Source organism: Felis catus, chromosome C1 (assembly GCF_018350175.1).
Source record: "Felis catus isolate Fca126 chromosome C1, F.catus_Fca126_mat1.0, whole genome shotgun sequence".
Taxonomy (NCBI): Eukaryota; Metazoa; Chordata; class Mammalia; order Carnivora; family Felidae; genus Felis; species Felis catus.
The window spans coordinates 220,966,474-220,990,443 of NC_058375.1; the positions used below are offsets into that span (position 1 = coordinate 220,966,474).

Sequence of the window (23,970 nt, forward strand, 5' to 3'; positions counted from 1 at the left end):
GGCTCCAGGGAGAGGACCGAGGGGACAGACCGGGTCAAGGCTTCTGAGCCCAGAGAGCAACAGGGGAACGGGTGCCACTGAGCACAGGTCCCAGCCTGTGTGGCCAGGTCACGGGTTCCAGTCTGGGAGATAAACGGTCACCAGTCACTGGATAGACAGACTCCCTGCGGCGGCCAGAGGTCCCCGAGGTCCTACCTGTGGGACGAGCTCACCGGGCGGAGGCAGCTGCACAGAAGGGATGAGGTCTGCCATGTGCTGCCCGAGCACCTCCTCCCCGGACGTGTACCCGTACAGGAGAGGGAAGAGGCTGTCGCACGACGTTATGGTTCCCTAGGAGGAAATACCGGCATTTTTAAGCCTTAGGATAAAACTCCTGGCACCTCAGCTTCAAGCTCCACCAAACGCCAAGTCTCGAGCTTGAAAGTTCGCACCGCGCGCGGCAGAAGTGTGCGAGGCGCGCACAAACGCTCCTGAGGCCCAAATTCCTGACTTCTCGAGATGTTCCGCAGAAGCCACAAACCACACCCACAGCTCACAGCCCGGGGCTGTGTACCACACACGGTGCAGAAACAGTCCTGTGAGTGGTTCTGATTATATCCCAGTAGTACACATGAGGAAACTGAGGCACAGGGAGATTGGATTCCTTGCCCAAGTGCACACAGTGGGGGGTGCAGCGGGGCCTCCCACAAGCCCCAAAGGCACACAGCAGGCCACAAGGTGAGCCCGAACTCCGGGAGCAGCGCCACAGGGTCAGGTTACGTGCAGCTGAGACGCCGCGGGCACACTCACATCGCTCTGGAAAGCGACCCAGGCCGAGACGCGCTCCACGGGCTCCAGCATGACCACACAGCAGAGGCTGCGTTCCCGCTTCACCTTCTTCATCCACACAGAAACTGGAACCTTCTCCCCACTGCGGCTCACGATGTCCACCTGTGGGGACAGACGGGCCTGCACCTGGCCCTCCCTGGACCCCAGGCCCGTGGACGTCTGCGGCCTCTGCTCACCTGCCCCACATCTCGGAAACGAACCAAAGTATAAACAAGGTTTCGGACACTTAACCTAACAGTCTCTGAGCCAACGTTCTATGGGAAGAGAAGGGTTTTTGGCAGCTTCGTTCAACACCACAGGGGAAACAGCATCCGTAACTTCTCAAGGAAACAGACACCAATGTGTGGCGAACATGCCAACTTTTTCTTCACGACAGCCAGGTGGCCTTTCAGAAGTAGCGGACCACATCTCACTCCCCTCGGTGCTCGGGGCCAAGGGTTCAGCATCTAACACGCAGTTCAACCCGTCAACTGCCAGCTGATGCACCACACGGGGAGGACCGAAGCCCCCGGGAAACCTTGCCAGCCCCACCAACGAACACCGACACACAGAGCTGGAGATTTAGGGGTGGGGACCCTGAGACGAGAGCATCCGCGCCGCATCCTGCAGGCCCGCAAACCGCTGACTGGCCTCCTCCCCCATCAGGTGGTACCGCCCTCACGCCAGCCCAGCTGTCCCCCGCACCAGCACCGAGGGGGGGACGGCCGGTGACCGGCCGTGTTTGTACGGCCCCGGCGGCACACGCCGGGCACTCACCACCGTGCCAAACACAACGGCGGCGTGGCCGTCAGCCTCCACATGCTCTTCGCTGAGGGCCTTCACCACGTCGGAATCTGGCTTCAGGAAGAACTGCGTGAGCTTCTGGCCGATCAGGTCATGACTGCTGTACCCTAGGAGCTGGCAAGCCTTGTCGTTGGCGACCAGGATCTGGGGGTCACGGAGAGGAGAGGGCACGAGCATCACCGGCGATGCCTCTAACCCCCGGGAACAGCAGACGAGGCGGCATGGTCCAGCGTCCTCCTCCCAGTGTCCTGCCCTGGCGGTTCACAGCAGTGACGCCTTGGGTCCTCGGGGGCCTTGGCCACAGAGGGGGACACAAGAAATGGCAGCGCCACGACCGGGCGCCTCACGTCATCAAGACTACGTGGACGTGTGGGGACTTAGGCCATACTCCTGCCCACCGAACAATTTCAGTTCTCTGTGCCCCTGAGCGCTCTGCTCTCACGCTGGGAATGCGTTCTCACTCTCGGGCGGCCAGTGCCTTAGCATGAGCGCGCGCCTCGCCCCCTCCCTGGGGTCTCCACCTTGGTGAGAGGACTGTTTGGTGTGGTTGAGTCTTGTTTATGTCGCTTCTGCAACTACACAGGTGAAACCCAACGCTTTTCTGATCGCACTTAACGCAAACGCCTCTGTTTGAGGCCACGGGTTGAAGACACGGGCTACACGCTCATGGCAGGGTCACAAACCGAAGCAAATACCTCTGTGGTCTTGGCGTCCACGGTGAAAACAGCCTTGTTCGGGTTGGACACGGGGGCCGGGAGGAGGGGCGTGGACCGCCCCAAAGACAAGCCCCGCAGCAGGGAACAGCAGGACGCGCCCCCCAGGGACCCGGCCGCGTCCGACCGCTCCGGTGCGACCAGGCAGTGAGGCTTGCTCGCGCACATATTCTGGGCAGCCAGCGAGGACAGACAGTAGGAGCTCCATCTGCCTTCTGGAAAGAGAAGGAAAGGAAGCCTTGGACCTGCCAGGAGCGCACTCCTCAAACACACCGCCACACACAGCCCCTGCTCTCAGTTCCTGCCAAAGGCTCCAAGGGCTGGTTTGCACCCCAGGGTGCGTCTCAAACGTCCCCAGAGCCCAACAGAACAACACCTGGGTGTGTCTAGCCATGCGGAGTCGCACCTATGGGGAGCAGGCCCAGCCTCAGTGATTCTGTGTAAACACACTCTGAGGTCCCTTTCCACCCAGCCCCCCAAGGGGTGCCCTCCTGGGTCTGTCCTAACGCCCCTCGATCCCAGAAAGTCTCCCAAATCCAAGAGCTGCCTGGCTGTCCCGGCCCCTTCCTCCCTCCCTCATTCATTGGTCAGGTTCACTCACGATCCCTCCAGAAAACCCCCTCCCGGTAACAGGTCCAGTGGCTCCCAAGATGCTCAACCCCGCGGCTAGTTCTCAGGGCTCCTTCACCCCCACCATCAGCAGCCCTGGGCCAGGGGGCAGCTCCCCAGCTCTTAAACCTCTGCCCTTGGCAGAGCTCCCTCCCCCCTCCACCTGCCTGAGCTCTCATCACCCTGGAACCCTGGGGATCAAGCTCACCGCCTCCGCTCCGTCCCAGCCACTCCTTGGTGGCTTTAAATACACTTCACCTAGGAATGTGCTGCGAGGCCCCTGCTTACACCCCTGCCCTGCCTCTCCTTTCCCATCTCAGTAAATGTCAGCTCCATCCTTCAAACGGCTCAAAAACCAGGCAAAGACAAGTCTTCCCCCCTTTCCCCTCCTTAGCTCATGGGCCCACCCCAGACCATTCTAGGAGCCTGGAAACTGCACGGCCCAGAGCCTCGGCCCTCCTCTTCCAGGCTGCCCCAGGCCCGGCCTGATCTCCTTACAGCACCAGACAGGCGCTGTGGCCCCAGCTCCGCCCCCTGCTCCCCAAGCAGACACCCACCCATGCTCCCTCCCAAGGCCAAGGGCGAGGGCGGCTACCTGCCTGCCTCACAGACCTGCCCAGCCCACCCCACAGAACTTCCAGCCCTCACCTGGAGGACCTAGCCTCTGCTCCCCTCTGAACAGCCCCACCCTGTGCCTCCAGGCCAGCATGTGAGCCCTCTTCTTGGGCTCCAACCCTCCTCCTCCGTGGGACTGTTCCTCACCTCCACCTTTCCTCCAGCACCAGCCCTTCTATCAACCTAACAGACTCCCCGTGTCCTAGCCCCCTGGGCCCCAGACCTTCTACAATCCTAACAGACTCCCCGTGTCCTAGCCCCGGGCTGCAGGCATGCCCCTCTGTCTCCCAAAGCACCCCCTCCGACAACGAGCCCCTCGGGGGTGTCTGGGCTCTGGAGGCACCAGTTAACTTGGGGAAACATGAGCGAGTGGGTAGCAGGTGCCTCGACCTCCTGCCCCCTCCCCCCACCACACCGGGCACCATCTTCTGCACTGGAAAGCTAGCTGCCCTCGAGCCCGTGTTACTCGTCTGTACCTGGGAAGAAAGCATGAGCCTGCAGCCCAGCAGCTGGGAAATATTTACCGAACTAAAGCCGCAAAACTGTATCTTACTTGCAAGGCAGCCCAGCCCAGGGTCGCGCTCACACACACTCCGCAGGACAGGCTCATGCCTAAGAATCACGGCGGCGCAGGAGAGGCTTCGGCCGGCACCGCCGCCCGCACACAGAGCGCGTCCTCTCAGCAAGAAGAGACAGAGTGGCCAGAGCCCAGAGCGCCCCCTCGCCTGCGTTTTCGACACCGCCACCCACGATGCCCAGAAGGGGCGGGTACCGGAGAGGGCCATCCTGCTCTGGCACAGCTTCGCCAGCCCATTCCTTCTGCTCAGGTGTCTGTGCGCCGAGGACGAGGACCTGCGGGGCTCGGAGGTGGTCCGCACGGCAGGGCTCTCGGCGGGGCCTCCGCCCTCCATCGGGGAGCTGGCAGGCCAGGAGAACAACTGGAAAACAAAGCGAACGCCATCAGCATCTGCAGCACAAGCGCCAAGAGGCAACTGATCCCCCCGCGAGGCTGAGAGCAGCTCAACCCCACGGCCTCCCCCAGCTTACAACGCGAGCCCAGAAGGACCGAAGTCCTGCTAAGAGAAGTCCTTCGGGAGAAACGCAGGGGAAGAGATGGGAAAGAAAGAAGAAAATGAGGAGAGAGCAGAGCAGGCCAGGAGGGACCTCCAAGGAAGGCCCAGGCTGCAGCGGCACACCGGCACACCGACTATAGACGGTCCCAGGCCAAGGGCGTTCCCGACGACAGGAGCACCTGCCAGCGTGTGAGGCTCTGCGTGGCCCCAGCTTTCCCCAAATCCACTGCATCTGACCAGCCACACCCAGAATCATCCATGGGGCTTCCAACAAAATAGCAACGCAAAGCCAACATACAGACTCTGGAGATGGGCTGGCACCAGACATTTGTGTTGTTAACTTCTTATTTTTAAATACTTGCAAGCAGTTGTAAGGAAAGCAAATACAGGAAAATCTCCTGTGTCCTTCACCATTTCCTCCAATGGTGACATCTTGCAGAACCACTGTCTGGAGGTCCCGGCCAGGGTATGTGGAACCTGCTTCCAAGACCCTCGTGGGCCTCTCCCCCCACCAGTGCTCCCTCGTGGGCACACACAGGCCCAAGGACTGGCTGAGGGGCTTCCTTTCCAAGGAAGACCAGGCTTCAATAAGCAGGCGGGGGTGCCCCACAGGATGGACCTGCTATGGAAAGGGAAGGCAGTTGCCCCCCCCCCCACCACATTGCAGCTCCAAACTCCAAGGAGGCCCCGCCCACCCGTTCTATTCTGGCTTGAAGGCCTTCATGAAGATTCACCACCAGAAGAGGAGGGCAGTGACTTTCACAGTTAACGGCTTTGAGCCCAATCTATAATTTTGCATACAGTGGTAACAGCATGGGATCTCCAGTATGTTCACGTTCCAGGCCCCTCAGGTGTTAGGGCCCGGCCAATGCTCACCTCAGCTGCCAGCTCCTGAGCACGGTGGGGCAGGGGCCCCCTAGATAGACAGAAAACTGAAGGCCCTCCTATCACCAGCATGGAAGGCTGCTGACATCAAAACATGCCAGCAAGCCACAGAAATGGAGGTCGGGACAGCAGAGGAACAAAAAAGACGACAAAACAATCAATTTCACAAACAGACTGATGTTGTGATTGATGTCGGCACCCGATGAAGATCGGTGGGGGGTGAACGCTGCTCCCCGGCACAGCCCCCTGGCCTGCCAGCATCAGCCCCTTCTGTGCACAATGTGAGCAACGATAATGCACAACTCTCAGCACGCTTGTGACAACCCAAGGGTCTCAGCTGCTACCGCGAATTAGAAATGCCTAATAGCCTTGAGCTGTCAGTTTGGGAGTTGGCGTAATTAGGGGCAAAGTGGCACCTTTATGACTTGCCATGTACAAAAACTAGTTCCAGGTGAATTTAAAAACAAAACATAAAAGTTCTAGGGAAAAAAAAAAAAAGATGAAGCATACAGTGGCCTGGGTAACTTGAGCGGGCCCTGTATCCCAGACCAGCTAGAGCTCATTAAGAATATTGCTGCTGCGGCATCTCGGAGCTACCCAGAAAAGACACGACCTTTGAAAGATGCACATGAGCTGTACAGAGCTGTAAGCAGGTCACCCTAATGAGGCAGGGGCTCCCCGAAAGGACGCCAGGGCCCCAACAAGGGACAGTGTGGCCCTAGCTCAGGAGCCTGGGCCCTGGCAAAAGCAATCTTCCTGATTGCTTCCAAGATCAAGAACAAGCAAATACATTCTCTTTCAACAAAAAAGACAGGGAAACAGGTACCTTCGGTGAGAGTCTACAGAAGAATCAAACAGATCCAGACCCACAAGAACATCAGATGTTAGAAGTACCCAGGTATATGTTTAAAACGTAAAAGAGGTGAGTCAAAAAGTGAGAACAAGAGTTTCTCAAAAATAACTACATACTGAAAGAATCGATTTCAGCATTATACAAATGAAGATGTAATTTAAAAACTTTCCCACAAAGATCTCTAAGCCCAGATGGCTTCACTGGTGAATTCTATCAAACGTTTAAGAAGGAAATAACAATACTATACAAACTCCTCCAGAAATTAAAAACCAGTGGAGCACATCCAGCCCAGTGTTTGAGAGCAGCATTACCCTGATACCAAAACTGGACAAAAACATCGATAGAAAAGGAAACCACAGGGACACCTGGGTGGCTCAGTCGGGTGAGTGTCTGACTTTGGCTCAGGTCACGATCTCACGGTCCATGGGTTCGAGCCCCATGTGGGGCTCTGTGCTGACAGCTCAGAGCCTGCAGCCTGCTTTGGATTCTGTGTCTACTCTCTCTGTCCCTCCCTGGCCTGTGTGTACTCGTGCGCTCTATCTCTCTCTCTCTCTCTAAAATAAATAAATATTAAAAAAAAAAAAAAAAAAAGGAAAGGAAACCACAGACCAAAAACTCTTGTGAACAAAGATGCAAAAATCCTCAACAAAGTGTTAGCAAATCCACCAGGCAATAAGTAGAAAGGAGAATACGTGACAATCAGGCAGCGTTTATCACAGGAACAAAAGGCCAGTTTAACATTTGGAAATCAGTCAGTGTAATTCATCATATCAACAGGCTAAAAAAGGAAAAAAAAAAAAAGGAAGAAAAATCACACAATCATATCATATCAACAGATGTTGAAAAAGCATTTGACAAAATCTAACACCCCTTTATGGGAAAAAACACTCAACAGTTAGGAGTTGAGAATGTCCTCTACCTGATCCAGAACATACATGAAGAACCCATAGCTAGCGATATGCTTGCCTTCCAAGGTCAGGAGCAGGGTAAAAACGTCCATTCTAGCCTCTTCTCTGGCGCTGTCCTGGAGGTCACAGCCAGGACACAATGGCAGAAAAAGAAATAAAAGGCACATATACTGGAAAGCAGAGCATAAAGCCGTCTCGATTCACAGAGGACATGAGAACATACATAGAAAATCCTAAGGATTCATAAAACTAATAACCTGATTATTTTTAAAGAGGGTGGAGGATGTAGGTTTTCAATGGACACTTCACCAAGGGAGGCACATGAATCACAAAGAAGCACATGAGAAAAACATTCACCATCATTAGTTACCAGGGAAATGCAAGTGAAGCCCTTAAGGAGCTACCATACACAAGCACCAGGCACTAGCACAGACAGGCCCCGCCTGTAGGGGCAGCAGGCCAAGCAGGGGCTGTGGGGGACCAGGGGTGGGAAGGGCAGGGGTGGATTCCGGGCACAAAGGGGGTTCTGAGGGTGATGGAAAGGCCCTCAGACTCAACTGTGGTTGTGACTGTGAGGTTGGGTAAGCCTCCCGACACTCCTGAACTATGTACTTAACGTCAGCATGTTTTATTGTCTGTAAACTATCTCAATAAAGTTAATTTTTAATGTCATTGGAGGAGTAAGACAGGCAGGTAGTCACAGCTGAAAAGAAAATCCGAGGATTGGAAGATCTATGTGAATAAATAACGCAGAATGCAAGAACATAAGATCATGAGAGAGAAGTTAAGAGATTCAGGCTGAGATGATCTAACTGGAGGGAGAGTGGAGAGGAAGAAACATCAGAAGAGGTAAGAGCGAGTGAGCTTCAATAACAAAGAAATAAATGTACAGGTCCACACCCCTGAGGGGGCAACTGGGCCTGCCAGGTGTGAAAGATCGACAGGAAGCTGTGCTCACCGGGCGGGTGTGTCTGGGCAGGAATAACCAAACCCATCAAAGGAGCAGGCGGGTGCCCAGCCGCAGGCCTGCGCGGGCCCGAGCCCCGGACCCTTGTCCCGGACCCGCGCCTGCGGGAGGGCCCGTGGCTGGAAGAACCCAGCCACCAGCACACGGGGAGGCCAAAGTGGCTCCGCCTCCAGACCAGGACGGTCACAGCAGAGCTGGCCACACGCCAAATGCGCAAAGCGGTGTCCAGGATGTGAAAGACTTAACTTGTCAAAGTCAAAACACTAGGCTTTTAGAAGACAATTAGAAAGACCGTCTGTAAGTTTTGGGCAAGGAGAGTTTTCTTCAACAAGACACAAAAAGCTCTACCTGCAACATAAGATTGAAAATTTAGCATTAAAGTTGAGAACACCTGTTCACATACGTAAACACACATATAGACACACGCACACACACACACAAACCAAATGATAGAAATAAACCACAGGTTGGGAGAAGATATTTGCCACACATATATCACCAGAAAATATCCAGTATAGTTTAAAAGGTCAATCATTTAAAATTTACAAAATTCTAGGGCACCTGGGTGGCTCAGTCAATTAAGCATCCGACTTCGGCTCAGGCCATGATCTCATGGTTCATGAGTTCGAGTCCCAAGTCCGGCTCTGTGCTGACAGCTCAGAGCCTGCTTCAGATTCTGTGTCTCCCTCTCTCTCTGCCCCTCCTCCCCTCCCAAAAATAAACATTTTTTAAAAATTTACAAAATTCTAAAAGACACACCCAGTTCTATAGAAAAATGAAAACAAGGATTTCATTCAACAAGAAGAGGAAGCCCTAATGGCCAATAAACCTATAAAAAAGGTTTAATTTTATAAGCATAATCATGACAATTGTACACCGACTACATCAGCAAAACGTAATAATTCTACCATAGAGATGCTGTCCTCTGAGAGCACACACGACCTGGCTTCATCAACCTTCAAACGCTCCTGTTTTCACAGGTTTAACTCAAATGCCAACCAGAAACACCTGCAAGTCCAACCCTATGTTTTCAGGATCATTTTTCTGGGTTTTGCTTTTTCCTCTGTACCTGCTCTGAGCAGAAGATACAGGAAGTTGAACCAGACAGCACCTGACGGTGTCTAAGAGTAATTCCATTGCTGTTGCTAGTTTTGATTTCAGAAGGCATGAGTGCCCCCCTCCACCCCGGACCCCTGAGACCAAACAGAAGCAAGAAGAGATTTGCAGGGAGCTTCTGGGAAAGTACCCTTTGCTCTTATGGGTGAACCTTTGGAAACAACCATCTTTCTCCCACTAGAACACAAGCTGGGAAGCAAACAGCTCCAACTGATCCCACCACTGCTGTACAACCAGGTGCAGAACCGGCCTCAGGGAGAAGCCAACATGATGGAGAGCAAAGCAGAGGATGGCAAGGATGGCATTTTGAGCCACTGGATAAACCCACCCTAAAATCCTCCTTCCTCTGGACTTCAGGTTTGGGACCAATAACTACTCGGAGCCTTTCCAAGACCATCTGTGTCTCTCCCCTGGAGGCATCCTAAAGAATATCTAGGGTGACAGCTGCTGCGATGAGGTGGGGAGAGGGAAGCAAAAGGCACTTCCCAGACCTGAAAGGGCAATAAAGCCTTCCTGGAGGAGGCACCAGCAGAGCTGAGCACTGAAAACTGGGATGAAGAAGCCTTCCAGGCAGACAGAGGCACCTTAAGACAAAGATTCCCACAGTACCCTGGGGAGTTTGGGACACAGGAAAGTGGGTGGAGATGGCCTGGAAAAGTCAGGCATAACTCCCAGGGCTTCCTAAGCCTGCCCAAGCAGTCTGGACTTCTTACCAAAGATTGTCTACACTTGGGAGTAACATGACCAGATTGGCAGTTTACAAATATCACTCCAGGAGCAAAGGAGGTGGGGGATGGTGGGGAGGCAAGTAATACAGGCAAGAAATACAAGGTCTTACATTAAAGCAGTGGCAGAAAGAATACAGGAGCCCCCAAATATATAAAACAATTACTCACAAACATAAGCAACCTTATTGATAAGAATGTGGTAATTGCAGGGGACTTTAACACCCCACTTACAGAAATGGATAGATCATCTAGACACACGGTCAATAAAGAAACAAGGGCCCTGAATGAGACATTGGATCAGATGGACTTGGCAGATGTATTTAGAACTCTGCATCCCAAAGCAACAGAATATACCTTCTTCTCGAGTGCACATGGAACATTCTCCAAGATAGATCACATACTGGGTCACAAAACAGCCCTTCATAAGTATACGAGAATTGAAATCATACCATGCATACTTTCAGACCACAATGCTATGAAGCTTGAAATCAACCACAGGAAAAAGTCTGGAAAACCTCCAAAAGCATGGAGGTTAAAGAACACCCTACTAACGAATGAGTGGGTCAACCAGGCAATTAGAGAAGAAATTAAAAAATATATGGAAACAAACGAAAATGAAAATACAACAATCCAAACGTTTTGGGATGCAGCGAAGGCAGTCCTGAGAGGAAAATACATTGCAATCCAGGCCTATCTCAAGAAACAAGAAAAATCCCAAATACAAAATCTAACAGCACACCTAAAGGAAATAGAAGCAGAACAGCACAGACAGCCCAAACCCAGAGAAGAAGAGAAATAATAAAGATCAGAGCAGAAATAAACAATATAGAATCTAAAAAAACTGTAGAGCAGATCAACGAAACCAAGAGTTGGTTTTTTGAAAAAATAAGCAAAATTGATAAAACTCTAGCCAGGCTTCTCAAAAAGAAAAGGGAGATGACCCAAATAGATAAAATCATGAATGAAAATGGAATTATTACAACCAATCCCTCAGAGATACAAGCAATTATCAGGGAATACTATGAAAAATTATATGCCAACAAATTGGACAACCTGGAAGAAATGGACAAATTCCTGAACACCCACATGCTTCCAAAACTCAATTAGGAGAAAGTAGAAAGCTTGAACAGACCCATAACCAGCAAAGAAATTGAATCGGTCATCAAAAATCTCCCAACAAATAAGAGTCCAGGACCAGATGGCTTCCCAGGGGAGTTCTACCAGACGTTTAAAGCAGAGATAATACCTATCCTTCTCAAGCTATTCCAAGAAATAGAAAGGGAAGGAAAACTTCCAGACTCATTCTATGAAGCCAGTATTACTTTGATTCCTAAACCAGACAGAGACCCATTAAAAAAAGAGAACTACAGGCCAGTATCCCTGATGAATATGGATGCAAAAATTCTCAATAAGATACTAGCAAATCGAATTCAACAACATATAAAAAGAATTATTCACCATGATCAAGTGGGATTCATTCCTGGGATGCAGGGCTGGTTCAACATTAGCAAATCAATCAATGTGATACATCACATTAATAAAAGAAAAGAACCATATGATCCTGTCAATCGATGCAGAAAAGGCCTTTGACAAAATTCAGCAACTTCCTTAATAAAAACCCTCGAGAAAGTCAGGATAGAAGGAACATACTTAAACATCATAAAAGCCATTTATGAAAAGCCCACAGCTAACATCATCCTCAATGGGGAAAAACTGAGAGCTTTTTCCCTGAGATCAGGAACACGACAGGGATGTCCACTCTCACCGCTGTTGTTTAACATAGTGTTGAGAGTTCTAGCATCAGCAATCAGACAACAAAAGGAAATCAAAGGCATCAAAATTGGCAAAGATGAAATCAAGCTTTCACTTTTTGCAGATGACATGATATTATACATGGAAAATCCGATAGACTCCACCAAAAGTCTGCTAGAACTGATACATGAATTCAGCAAAGTTGCAGGATACAAAATCAATGTACAGAAATCAGTTGCATTCTTATACACTAATAATGAAGCAACAGAAAGAAAAATAAAAAAACTGATCCCATTCACAATTGCACCAAGAAGCATAAAATACCTAGGGATAAATCTAACCAAAGATGTAAAAGATCTGTATGCTGAAAACTATAGAAAGCTTATGAAGGAAATTGAAGAAGATATAAAGAAATGGAAAAACATTCCATGCTCATGGATTGGAAGAATAAATATTGTCAAAATGTCAATACTACCCAAAGCTATCTACACATTCAATGCAATCCCAATCAAAATTGTACCAGCATTCTTCTCGAAACTAGAACAAGCAATCCTAAAATTGATATGGAACCACAAAAGGCCCCTAATAGCCAAAGTAATTTTGAAGAAGAAGACCAAAGCAGGAGGCATCACAATCGCAGACTTTAGCCTCTACTACAAAGCTGTAATCATCAAGACAGCATGGTATTGTCACAAAAACAGACACATAGACCAATGGAATAGAATAGAAACCCCAGAACTAATACCCACAAACATATGGCCAACTAATCTTTGACAAAGCAGGAAAGAACATGCAATGGAAAAAAGACAGTCTCTTTAACAAATGGTGCTGAGGGAACTGGACAGCAACATGCAGAAGATTGAAACTACACCACTTTCTCACACCATTCACAAAAATAAACTCAAAATGGGTAAAGGACCTGAATGTGAGACAGGAAACCATCAAAACCCTAGAGGAGAAAGCAGGAAAAGACCTCTCTGACCTCAGCTGTAGCAATCTCTTACTCAACACATCCCCAAAGGCAAGGGAATTAAAAGCAAAAATGAACTACTGGGACCTTATGAAGACAAAAAGCTTCTGCACAGCAAAGGAAACAACCAACAAAACTAAAAGGCAACCAACGGAATGGGAAAAGATATTCGCAAATGACATATCGGACAAAGGGCTAGTATCCAAAATCTATAAAGAGCTCACCAAACTCCACACCCGAAAAACAAATAACCCAGTGAAGAAATGGGCAGAAAACATGAATAGACACTTCTTTAAAGAAGACACCCGGATGGCCAACAGGCACACGAAAAGATGCTCAACGTCGCTCCTCATCAGGGAAATACAAATCAAAACCACACTCAGATATCACCTCACGCCAGTCAGAGTGGCCAAAATGAACAAATCAGGAGACTATAGATGCTGGAGAGGATGTGGAGAAACGGGAACCCTCTTTCACTGTTGGTGGGAATGCAAACTGGTACAGCCACTCTGGAAAACAGTGTGGAGTTTCCTCAAAAAATTAAAAATATACCTACCTTATGACCCAGCAATAGCACTGCTAGGAATTTACAGAAGGGATACAGGAGTACTGATGCATAGGGGCACTTGTACCCCAATGTTTATAGCAGCACTCTCAACAATAGCCAAGTTATGGAAAGAGCCTAAATGTCCATCAACTGATGAATGGATAAAGAAATTGTGGTTTATATACACAATGGAGTACTACGTGGCAATGAGAAAGAATGAAATATGGCCATTTGTAGCAACGTGGATGGAACTGGAGAGTGTTATGCTAAGTGAAATAAGCCATACAGAGAAAGACAGATACCATATGTTTTCACTCTTATTTGGATCCTGAGAAACTTAACAGAAACCCATGGGGGAGGGGAAGGAAAAAAAAAAAAAAAGAGGTTAGAGTGGGAGAGAGCCAAAGCATAAGAGACTCTTAAAAACTGAGAACAAACTGAGGGTTGATGGGGGGTGGGAGGGAGGAGAGGGTGGGTGATGGGTATTGAGGAGGGCACTTTGGGGACGAGCACTGGGTGTTGTATGGAAACCAATTTGACAATAAATTTCATATATTGAAAAAAAAATAAAGTTGCATATGTAAAGTGAAAAAATAAAAAAATTAAAAAATAAATAAAACAAAGCAGTGGCAGAAAGACGGAGACAGGAACACACAGACAAAACTTGGCACAGAACTGACCTAGATACACTGGGTGATGAGCACAGAAGGAAAGGCATCAAGACGGCATCCCAAGTTTCCCGCTCAGGCCGCTGCCATGCTCTGGGAAAAGAAAAGCCGGTGAAGACAAGGTTCAGGATAAAGCCAGGTTTGTATGCGACACCCAAATGGAGATGGGGGAAGCAGTGGGCGTTCATGCCACAAATACCCGCTGGCAGGCACTGTTCTCGACGCTGGAGAGCAGCGGAGAGCAGGAGGCGGCCCCTGTTCTCCCGGACTCGCCATCCAGAAGGGGGAACAGGCAACACGAGGTAAACAAAACACTCGCGGCCAACTCTGGGGTGGACGGCGCGCCGGTGGGGTTAGGCCCCGGCCGGGTCCCAGGGCCCTAGGGCCCCAGGGCGCCGCAAACGGCGGCAAGGCGGCAGCGGGCCACCACCAGCCGCAGCCACGCGAAGGGGACGCAGGGCTCGGGTGCGGCTCGTCCCCGGGCCGCGCCAGGAGCCAGCGGGTCGCGGGCTGGCTCTCTCCAGTGCAGGCATCTCACCTGGGGCCTGCCAGGGTCTCCCAGCCAAGTTCGCTTCACCCGCCGGGAAGGAGCGCATCCTCGCCTCCGGCCCCACCGGCCAATCGCAGAACGACTCGTGCCGATTGACAGGCCCTACGAGCCAACCACGAGTGCTTGTGGGCGGGACTCGGCGAGCTTGCGCGGGGAAGCCGGCGCTAACGGTTGCTAGGGACGCACCGGACTCCCTTTACGGCGCCTCGGAGGAGCCAAAAAAGACGGCGCCTCCGCCCGCGGGGTCTGACCGACACCGTTTCCTCGGGTCTCCGAATCCGGAAGGGTGAGCAGTGCGCAGCTCGCCTCTCTGCGGCCTCGGAGGTGGGGGGCGCGGGGGGGATCCCTCACGGGCCACGCACGCCCGAGGGGCCGAGGGACCGAGGGACCGACAGAGGCTGCGGCTCACAGTGGGCTGGGTCGACGTCCTGGACCCCCGAGAGGCTGTCCCCGCACCTGCGGGTGGAGCTGGCCCCCGGTGCTCGGGCCCCGGCCCCTGGCCTCGGCTCCGACTCTGGCACGAGAGCGGGCGCCCTGCGCTGAGCGTTAACTGGAGGCCATCCCTTCACACGGACTAAATCCGCGCGGCGACATCGGGACGAAATTGGCCACTGTACAGACGCAACCTCTGAGCCCCGGAGGGGCCGGCACGCCCTCGACTGGCCCGCACTTTGCAGCCCCACGCAGAGACCCTCGATGAGCCCCAAGCATTTCCCAGATTCTTCTCTCCGCTCGCCTGCAGCCACGGCTCCGTGCATGAGACCCCGACCGCCCCTGTCTTCTTCCCCGCTCCTCGCCTCCAGAAGCCTCCGGTGCGCTCTCAGATTACCTGTCCCTGGGAGGTGAGGCTGGCTACTCCTGGGGCTGAGGCCCGCATGGCCTCGCGAATGGACTACAACTCCCATGAGGCGTGGAGGCTGCGCAGGCGCGTCGGGGGTTCAAACCTGGGGTGGGATTCCATTGGCTGAGCAGCACTGAGTCGGGAGCCCTGATTGGCTGAGGGGCCTGAGGCCACAGATTCCGGAAAGGGGAAGAGCAGCCAACATGGCGGCGGAACGCGGCGCGGGCCAGCAACAGTCGCAGGAGATGATGGAGGGTGAGTGGCTGCGTGGGGCGGCGGCCCAAGGGCCCCGCGGGCGGGGAGGCAGCGGCCCGCGCCGGTCCTGCCTGAGAAAAACGGGACTTCCCGCCTCTGGCCGTGGCCTGGGCCCCGCCGCGCGCCCTGACAGCTGCCAGCCGGCTCCGCGGGGCAGGGTCGGCCCGGGACCCCGGGACCCCGGGCCGAGACTGCGGCAGTCAGGAAGGCGCTGGCGGCCAGGAGGCGCCGGACCCACGGCCAGTGGGAGGGGAGAGCGGCGGGGCAGTAGAGTGGGTGGGGACTGACGACGCGGTGGTTCGACAGCCCCGGCGTCCACCAGCTGGCGGGAGCCTCGTACCGAACCTCTCTCTGAGCCTGGCCCATGGGGTCGGTCCCTTGGGCAGCTACCTGGAAAAGTAAGGCGCACGGCCCCATGGGACCTGCCCCAGTCGGCTCGTGGGTGAACGTGGTGGAGGTGGAGGAGAGTCCTCTCTTAAGCAAATGTGTTGTGGGGGACGGGTGGCAAGGAGCCGAGAGGTTGAGTTCTGCAGAGGGGATGCCTGGTTTAAAAACTATTCTAGTTCCAAAAAGACTAAAGTCAACTCTGTAGCTTTGTTGAAAAAAATCACATGCATATTGTGTGTGCATATAGTTATATACACACAGCAGTTGGAGAGTCAGTCATGTTTTCCTAGTGCTTATATGCTTTGGGCTCTGCCGGTTTGGAGGGGAAGTGGGGATGAGGTCAGAGCTCCAGAAGAGCAGCCACTGTCTGATGGGTAAACTAGTGGTAAGAAGGGAGGCGGGGTGCGGAGAGGAGCTGGCCTGTTTGGAGTGATGGCTGCCCAGCCAAAGCCACCTCTGAGCTGAGCCTTGACAGATAACTACAAATCACCAGGTTGGGGAGAGATCAAAGATCATTTCAGGAGAGAGAAAGACAAAGGCAAAGAGCTGTGAAAAGAATGCGGTCTGCCTGGAAGAAAATTTGGCCAAGAATAACAGTCCTGTTGGAGGAGGGTGGCAAGAGAGGGTCACGGTGGACCTTGGTGAAGGGTCTTGGATCCTTTTAAGCAAGAAAGTGCCGCTTCCTGTCTGCTCTCCTCGACTCCCCGCGTCCCAGTCTACTCCTTCCGCTTCAGCTGTTTCCATGTCTTGGGAAAAGGAAAATACAAAACCTAGGTGATCTCTCTCTCCCACTCCCAGCCATCCAATTAATCAGTTCTGGTGACTCTATATCCTTAGTATCTCTTAAGTCTTCAGTATCTCTTCCGTTCCCTCTGCCGAGACTTTGAACCACCCCATTTCCCAGTGTCCCAAAGTCGCCTTATATTCTGATCTACTGTCCCATGCTCCAGACCCTCTGCTGCCTTCAGGATAGAGTCCCAGGTTTCATTAGCTAGGTCCCTGCCACCCTGGTCTCAGCCACGCCACCCCATCTCCCAGTAGAACTTGCTCTCCCTTCGCCATGACCACAGAGTGCCCTGTGCCTGGTGATCACTAGTTTCCTTAGTGTTGACTGCGTGTCACACACATGCTGACTGCTGCTTTTGTGCCTTTTCAACTTTAGCCCTGGCAGCGCCTCTGGTAAATGGGTCCTAAACTAGCCTTCTACAGATGAGGAGAGTGAGGCCGGAAAAGGAGAGAACCTGCCAACGCTATGTCTCTAAGGGCAAATTGAAATCTCAGCTGGAGCCAGAAACATTCCAGAAACTTGGAGTCAAAGATCAGATTTGGATTTTAGAATCAAATCAGATTCTCTGGCAATGCAGAATGGATTCGACAGAGCCAGAAAAGCCACCGAGAGACCAGTCGGGAGGCCTGGCAGTTGCCAGGGTGGGGAAGAAGGAATGGATTTGGAGGTTTGGGAGCTGGATTTCGTAAGGACTTGGTTTTATCCAGCAGTCCTTTCCCGGGTGCTGTTTTCCTAGGCCCAGGAGGAGACAGAAAGGAGAAGTAGAACTCCTGTCCTCAAAGAGCACACCCCTCTGTGGATAGCCGTAGGCAGGAAAGAAAATGCTTCCGGTATGGTTGATAACTCCCAGTAATTCATTAGTGTTTCAGCTCTTCCAGATTCCAAGACAGGTCATGGAAAATGTTAGGAGAAAGGAAAATGATGTGACAGTCTCCCCAAAGAATTTTTATCAGTCTGCTATACTTAGTCATTGCCTTATTTATTAATTCAAAAAATATTTATTTACCAGCCTTTCAAAACTCTCGGCTGGTATCACTGTGTGCTGGTGTTTGGCATCAGTGACCTCTATGTGGGGCAGTTGGCACTACTGGCTGTCTTCTCCTTTGTCATTACAGCCCCCCCCCCCTCCCGCCCACAGTCTGATTTGAGTTAGTCTTGATTTCTTTCAGAACGTGGGCCTGTGACGGGGCTGGTTTTCTTGGCCAAATGGATAGTGGAGCGTGGATGAAGGTATGTGGTGGGAGGGTCACACGGTCCCCTGTACACGGATGTCCAGGCTGAAAGTGAGCCGCGCAGGAGGTACTTCATTGCGTCGCTGTCAGTACGTTCGGTCACAAATGACCCAGGGCCTTCAGAACACCTGGTAATTCTTCAGTCTTCTCGAGGGCAGGAACAGTATGTTACTCATCTTCGGACCCCTGTGTCCTCCCTGCTCTGCCTTCCCCCACTCAAGTTGTCCCCACCTCTGTGCGCTGCAGGTGGCGCCCAAGAAATGGAATACAGGTGTTTGTTGAACTGAATTCAACGAACGATTCTGAATGAAGCCTTTTTGAGTTACAACTGGATATCAGTCTATTCTGTGTTCTTCAGAAAGTCACATAAAGTGGCTGTGAATTCTTACTGATGTGCGTGCATTCAGTTGACAGGCGAGTCGAATCTGAAGAGTCTGGCGATGAAGAGGGGAAGAAGCAGAGCGGCGGTATAGTGGCAGACCTCAGCGAGCACAGCCTGAAGGACGGAGAGGAGCAGGGGGAGGAAGACCCAGAAGGTACCAGGCCGAGTTAAGAGCCTTTCACTCACTAAGGGCGGGAGGCGGGGTGGGTGCGGCCATGTTGCACGCGATCCACCCAACACCCACCCCACGGTGGGTGTTGGGGAGGCAAGGGCGGCGGGAGGACTGCTGTGCGAGAAGGGGTTCGTTTGGCGAGCTCTCGTTCCGCTGATGCAACGTTGGAGGCCCTCTGGGGGCTGGTGGCCGTGTGCTCTGGGGGCGTGCGCCCTCTGTGGTACTGCCTTAGTGAGCTGACTTGTGGACGGCATCCGCAGGCAGGATGCATCTCTTTGGAATTGCACCGAAGGCAAACACGACTGCTAATGTTACTGGTGCCAGCGTGGCACCTGGAGCAGGATCAGAAAATCGCGTTATTAACCGTATATTCAGAAAGCGAGATGTGAAGTAAATATTTGGCTGATGATGCTTTTGTTTCCTATCGTAGTAACATACACTAATTTCAGAATAGCACTCTTAGTATTTTGGAGAAGTCGTTTGAGTCCTGCTTCACCATACTTCCAGGCAGGAATTGACTCCTAAGATACCTAGATGTTTGAAAAATTGTCTTAGGTGGAAACTATCTCCATAGCCTCCTATTGTTTTAGTGATTAACAGCAACAAAATTAACTTACAGATGAGAAAAGTAAATTCTCAGTCCATAATGGGTGGTTTTTCACCCTACCAACCATGATCTTTGGTTAGAAAATAGATTTACATTGAAAAGAAGTGAGACAGGGGCGCCTGGGTGGCTCAGTCGGTTGAGCGTCCAACTTCGGCTCTGGTATGATCTCACGGTCCGTGAGTTCAAGCCCCGCGTCGGGCTCTGTGCTGACAGCTCAGAGCCCGGAGCCTGCTTCGGATTCTGTGTCTCCCTTGCTCTCTGCCCCTCGCCTGTTCGCACTCGGTCGCTCTCTCCCAAGACTACGTAAGCATTAAAAAAAAAGAAGAAGAAGAAAAGAAGTGAGACAGAGCATAGGAGCAGACAGAAAGATGTCCAAGGTGTGTTATTAGGTGAGAGTAGCAAATTACAAAACAGTATGCACGTTAAAATTTTATTGTTAAAAATATTAGTAATATGTAAGTTTTAACATACTTAACAGAGAAAACACATCAAGTTTCAGTTGAGGGTCTCCGAACAGCAGGTGTGAGAGGGTCTTGTACTTTCTGCGTTTTCTAGATTTATATACAATGTGTGGACTTCTAAGGTGTTAATAGTCATGAACTACCCTTATGATAACAAGAAAACACAAATTTATAAGAAAACAAGACTAATTTTTAAAATAACATTGTGCTCTGTGCCAGTGAGGATGATTGGTAACTATGGCAACCTAATTTTAAGGCAAAAGGAGATTACCATGAAAGTATCAGCCACGTTTACTTTGGAATGCCAGAGTCGATATTCTGGAAGTGATGTGGGTGGAATACGTACCCGGGAGTGATGGATGAGAGCTTTCGTTACCGTCTTGACTGAGTCACAGACGACCGAGAGAGTGGGAGCGTCGCCTGCTCTCGGCGTCTGAACACCTGGCGCTCGTGGAGAACCGGAGAGGCGGTGGGGCCCTGTCATGGGGCTCCTCTCCCTGGGTGGTGAGACCTGCTCCCTGTGGCCTGCCCAAGGGCTCGTGGTGACAGAGTAGAGGAGCTGAACTTGAGCGCAGCTTGTCAAATCCAGAGTTCCTTCCTCCAGACCGCTGGCTGATTAGAAGCGCTCTGGGAATATACATTTTTATAAGTCCTTAAGAGAAACCAGGACTCACTCCCACTTGTATTTGTCTAAGTGCTAAGTTCAAATAAAACAAATTCAAACATGTCGACTGTTACCTTTCACCTATTTTCCCTAGCTTCTTTTTTTTTTTTTTTTTTTTTTTTTTTTTCCAAAAGATCAGTAAATACATGGTACATTTGGGAAAACATTCTAGGCTGGCGACTGTCTCAGAGGTTAAGCTGATGTTTTGAGGGGCCTGCCCTATGTGCTGGATGGACAGACAGAAGCACTTTACGCTGTGTGAGCACCTGTCCTGAGGAGAGCCCGGGCCCGGTTTCCACCCACGGGCCCTGCTCCATTGTCTGCACCTGCCCTGGACTCTCCTGGCGCCCTGCTTTGGACACTGGGTGGCCTGGACACCTGCCTTCGTTGCAGCTTCCTGAGTTCATGGACACTGCATTTGTGCTGCCTTGGGCTGAGGGGTAATTTGGCTATTTCTCTTGGTTTTGCCCAACTCCTTTTACTTCGTTCCTAGGTTGGTTGATATCCTCTATAAGTTACAGCAAGTGACTCTGGCTCCACTTGCCCCCTGTGCTGCTGTCTTTTCTCACGTTCTGCTCTGCCACACCCTGCACTGAGGTGACATACGCACCATCTCCCCCAGCAAGCGGGCTCGGCCCGCGGAGGACACCGCGAGGCTCTGCTTCGTCCTGCCCTCGGAGCACGCCACCGCTTTGACCGAGGGGTCTGCGCGGGCTGCGGGCTACGACCTATGGCCTGTGCAGTGCCCGTGATTATACAGTACCACCTATGGAGAAAACCCTTGTGGAAACACTCTTGCCTCTGGGTGCCGTGGAAGGGTAGCTCGCCATTCTGGCTTAGCTGCGAAGCACTTCACGGACGTAGAAGCTGGCGTCACGGGTGAAGATTATAGAGGAAACGTGGCTGTTGTACGATTTAATTTTGGCAAAGGAAAGTTCAAAGTCAAAAAGGGTGATCGGATTGCACGGCTCATTTGTGAATGGATTTTTTTATCCAGACGTAGAGGAAGTTCAGGTTTTGGATGACTCTGAAAGGAGTTCAAGACGTTTGAGTTCTACTGGGAAGAATTAAAATTTGTGCTAAGAATAGAAAATGAAAAGACTTTTTTTTTTTTTTACAGAGTTTTTGCTAAAAGTGAAAAAAAAAACTCTAGTAAATGACAAACCATACTAAACGACATACTTTTAAACTGGCCGTTGTGGAACAGGCACAGTTAGGAATCTGAACTCAGCCGGTGCCAGCCGGTGCTTACGCTGCCGGGTCCGGTCCGAGTGGCGTGCACCTCTCTGCTGCCTCCAGTCAAGGGGCCAGACTGAGCAGCGGACGGACCTCCGGCCTTGGTCCTTGGGAGGCCTGAGGGCTACAGCCGCGAGCCACCACAGAAGCCAGCACAGCTCCCCCACAGGGCAGAGGCGGCGGTGGGAGCCGGGCAGGACAGCACTGGGAACGACCGATTTGCGGGAGATCTGGGAGAGCGGAGGTTACCCACTCCCACAGGAGTGTCACAGCCAGGCGGCCCAGTTTCTTCAGCCAAAAATTGCAAGAGCAGAAAGGGACATTAGAGAAATGTCATCCAGTCACAATATATGCCCTTATTCAGATCCTAATAAAAGTAGACGGGGCGGGGGGGAGGGGAATGGGGGGAATCGTAAGACAATTGATGAAATCAAAGAACGACTGTTACTTTTTTAAAGCATCGAATCCTTTCAGACACGCATGCTTCTGCGGTTCAGAGGAAATGAAGAGGGCTTCTCGGGGCTCTCCTCGGGCACCGGGGTGGGCTGGCCTTCTGCTGGGCCGGGCCCCCCGTGGGGGAAAAGCGTGTTTCCCTTGTTAGGGCTCTCCGGTCCGTCTGCTGAGCTGTGCTCTATTGTGTTTTCCTCTCGGCAGACTAGCGTTTCGAGATGCCAGGCCACTTTCCAAAGCAATAAAAGGCACATCCTAGCACATCTGACATGCCCAGCATGATCCATATTCAGATGGTCTGACATGTGGCCACAGACGAGAAAGGAAAGGTCAGGGAAGAGCAGGCTGCTGCCAGCTGTGCAGCTCTGGGCAGCCACCACCCCCACCCCCGTCCCCCCGCCACCGTCCTCCCTGCAAGCAGCTTCAGACTACATTTCCTTCCCTGGCAAGTTCACTGGCACAGATGGAAATTTGGAGACTTTTGCCAGTCACCCAATTCAGGAAAGTCAGAATGCTCGAATGGTGACCATTATCGGAACTGGTGTTAAGCCGGCCACGCCATCCAGGGCCCCCGCACCACCCATTGGCGTCTCCTCTGCACTGATTCAGCTCTGTGAGCCAGGCAGCCTGAGTCCCAGCTCCACTGACATTCGGGCTCTGAATGGGCTTTTTTCCTTATTTTTTCAGAAGGACAAGAGCTGCCCGTGGATATGGAAACCATTAACCTGGACAGAGATGCAGAGGTAATGCCACCTGCTGGAGCCAGCCTCAGGGGGCCTGGTGACGGACCGCTCTGGCCGTCAGGGTATCTTCTGTGGAGGTGCTGGATTAGTAAGTGATTACCCTAGGCGAGGTCGTCTGAGTCCCCTTGGTTGGGTCAGATCCTTTCTGTCCTTGTTTTTAACACCCGTGACTGAAACCCATTTCTGTGTGACCAGAGGGCTGGGCAGCAGACGAAACGCCCTTGGCTCCTAAATGCCACCAGTGGGTCAGGTGACGACTTTGTAAGTCGTGGGGGTCCTGGCCATCCCGGCATCTGAAACACACTGAGCGTCAACAGCTCAGTGTGCAGGAGACCCCCAGGGAGGGCAGACTCATCACAGCTCCTGCCCACGGGGCTGCTGCGGGGTGAGAGAGAGGGGGGCTTTACGTACTGCTCCTTGTTTTGTAAAACTGCTGAGGAATGTCTCACAGTGCTCCTGCATGTTGCTGTGGCCGGTCCGCTGCAGGCTCACCAGCCCTTCCTTGCCCGCCCCTCTGCCCGCCAGGCCGGCCTCCTTTGGTCCTAGTCCAGGACACGGGTCTTCAGGCGGCTGAGCCGGATTTCTTCTTCGTTTCAGGACGTTGATCTGAACCACTACCGCATTGGGAAAATCGAGGGATTTGAGGTGCTGAAGAAAGTAAAGGTATGAGGGGCTCTGTCCTTTGTCTCCTGGGGACACACGCACCCGGAGCCTGTCCTACCCGAGGGACACAGGCACGTGCATCACCGAGACTCGGTTCTGCAGAAGGGGCTAGCCTCTGTCCAGAACTGACATCAGCACTCGTATCCTAAGCGTGGCCGGGTTTACAGAGGCCGATGGGCTCTTCCTGATGCCTGGCAGAGGTCCAGGGCAGGGCCTGCCTGCCGTCCAGCGCACCCCAGCCTGTGTAGTCCTCAGCTCATTTCAGTTAAGTTTGTTCAAATCCAAGCCCTCCGGAGGCTGGCCAACGCGATCCCTGGCCAACGACCCCCTCACCGAGGAGGTGCACGCCATGCGGGGCCTGCCTCCAGCCTCCCTTTGGGTATTTGCCCATCCTCTCCAAGGTGGGCACATTTCTAGAAAACAACAGAAGGATGAAAACCGCATTCCCTGTCCCACGGAAAGTTTGTCCTGTAACACAGTTGGCACTTCCTCGTGACCTCCCTGCTGCCTATGTCACCTGTCCTT

General features: G+C 52.1%; 2 protein-coding genes and 1 pseudogene across 10 annotated transcripts in view; 2 read left to right on the top strand and 1 right to left on the bottom strand.

The window, feature by feature from the left end:
- The window catches only part of PASK (PAS domain containing serine/threonine kinase), a 41,274-nt gene extending 25,761 nt beyond the window's left edge, over positions 1–15,513 (bottom strand). For 3 of the 5 annotated variants that reach the window (XM_045034733.1, XM_019838992.3, XM_006935745.4), the window contains exons 1-7: positions 14,554–14,820; positions 14,028–14,108; positions 4,102–4,486; positions 2,307–2,539; positions 1,585–1,755; positions 790–930; positions 196–330 (exon numbers count right to left, since the gene is read on the bottom strand). In XM_045034733.1, the coding sequence (XP_044890668.1) occupies positions 196–330; positions 790–930; positions 1,585–1,755; positions 2,307–2,539; positions 4,102–4,459 (1,038 nt within the window). In that variant the 5' untranslated portion in view covers positions 4,460–4,486; positions 14,028–14,108; positions 14,554–14,820. Of the gene's footprint in view, positions 1–195; positions 331–789; positions 931–1,584; positions 1,756–2,306; positions 2,540–4,101; positions 4,487–14,027; positions 14,109–14,553; positions 14,821–15,394 lie in introns of those variants that run through there. The other 2 variants (XM_006935746.4, XM_006935747.4) reach the window with 2 other exon arrangements.
- A 13-nt stretch (positions 15,514–15,526) lies between these two features.
- The window catches only part of PPP1R7 (protein phosphatase 1 regulatory subunit 7), a 28,970-nt gene continuing 20,526 nt past the window's right edge, over positions 15,527–23,970 (top strand). For 2 of the 5 annotated variants that reach the window (XM_006935748.3, XM_023259999.2), the window contains exons 1-4: positions 15,527–15,661; positions 18,475–18,615; positions 22,727–22,782; positions 23,380–23,445. In XM_006935748.3, coding sequence (XP_006935810.1) covers positions 15,610–15,661; positions 18,475–18,615; positions 22,727–22,782; positions 23,380–23,445 — 315 coding nt within the window. In that variant the 5' untranslated portion in view covers positions 15,527–15,609. Of the gene's footprint in view, positions 15,662–16,010; positions 16,060–18,474; positions 18,616–22,726; positions 22,783–23,379; positions 23,446–23,970 lie in introns of those variants that run through there. The other 3 variants (XM_003991306.4, XM_045034742.1, XM_045034743.1) reach the window with 3 other exon arrangements.
- Positions 20,945–21,991, top strand: LOC102901818 (annotated as a pseudogene).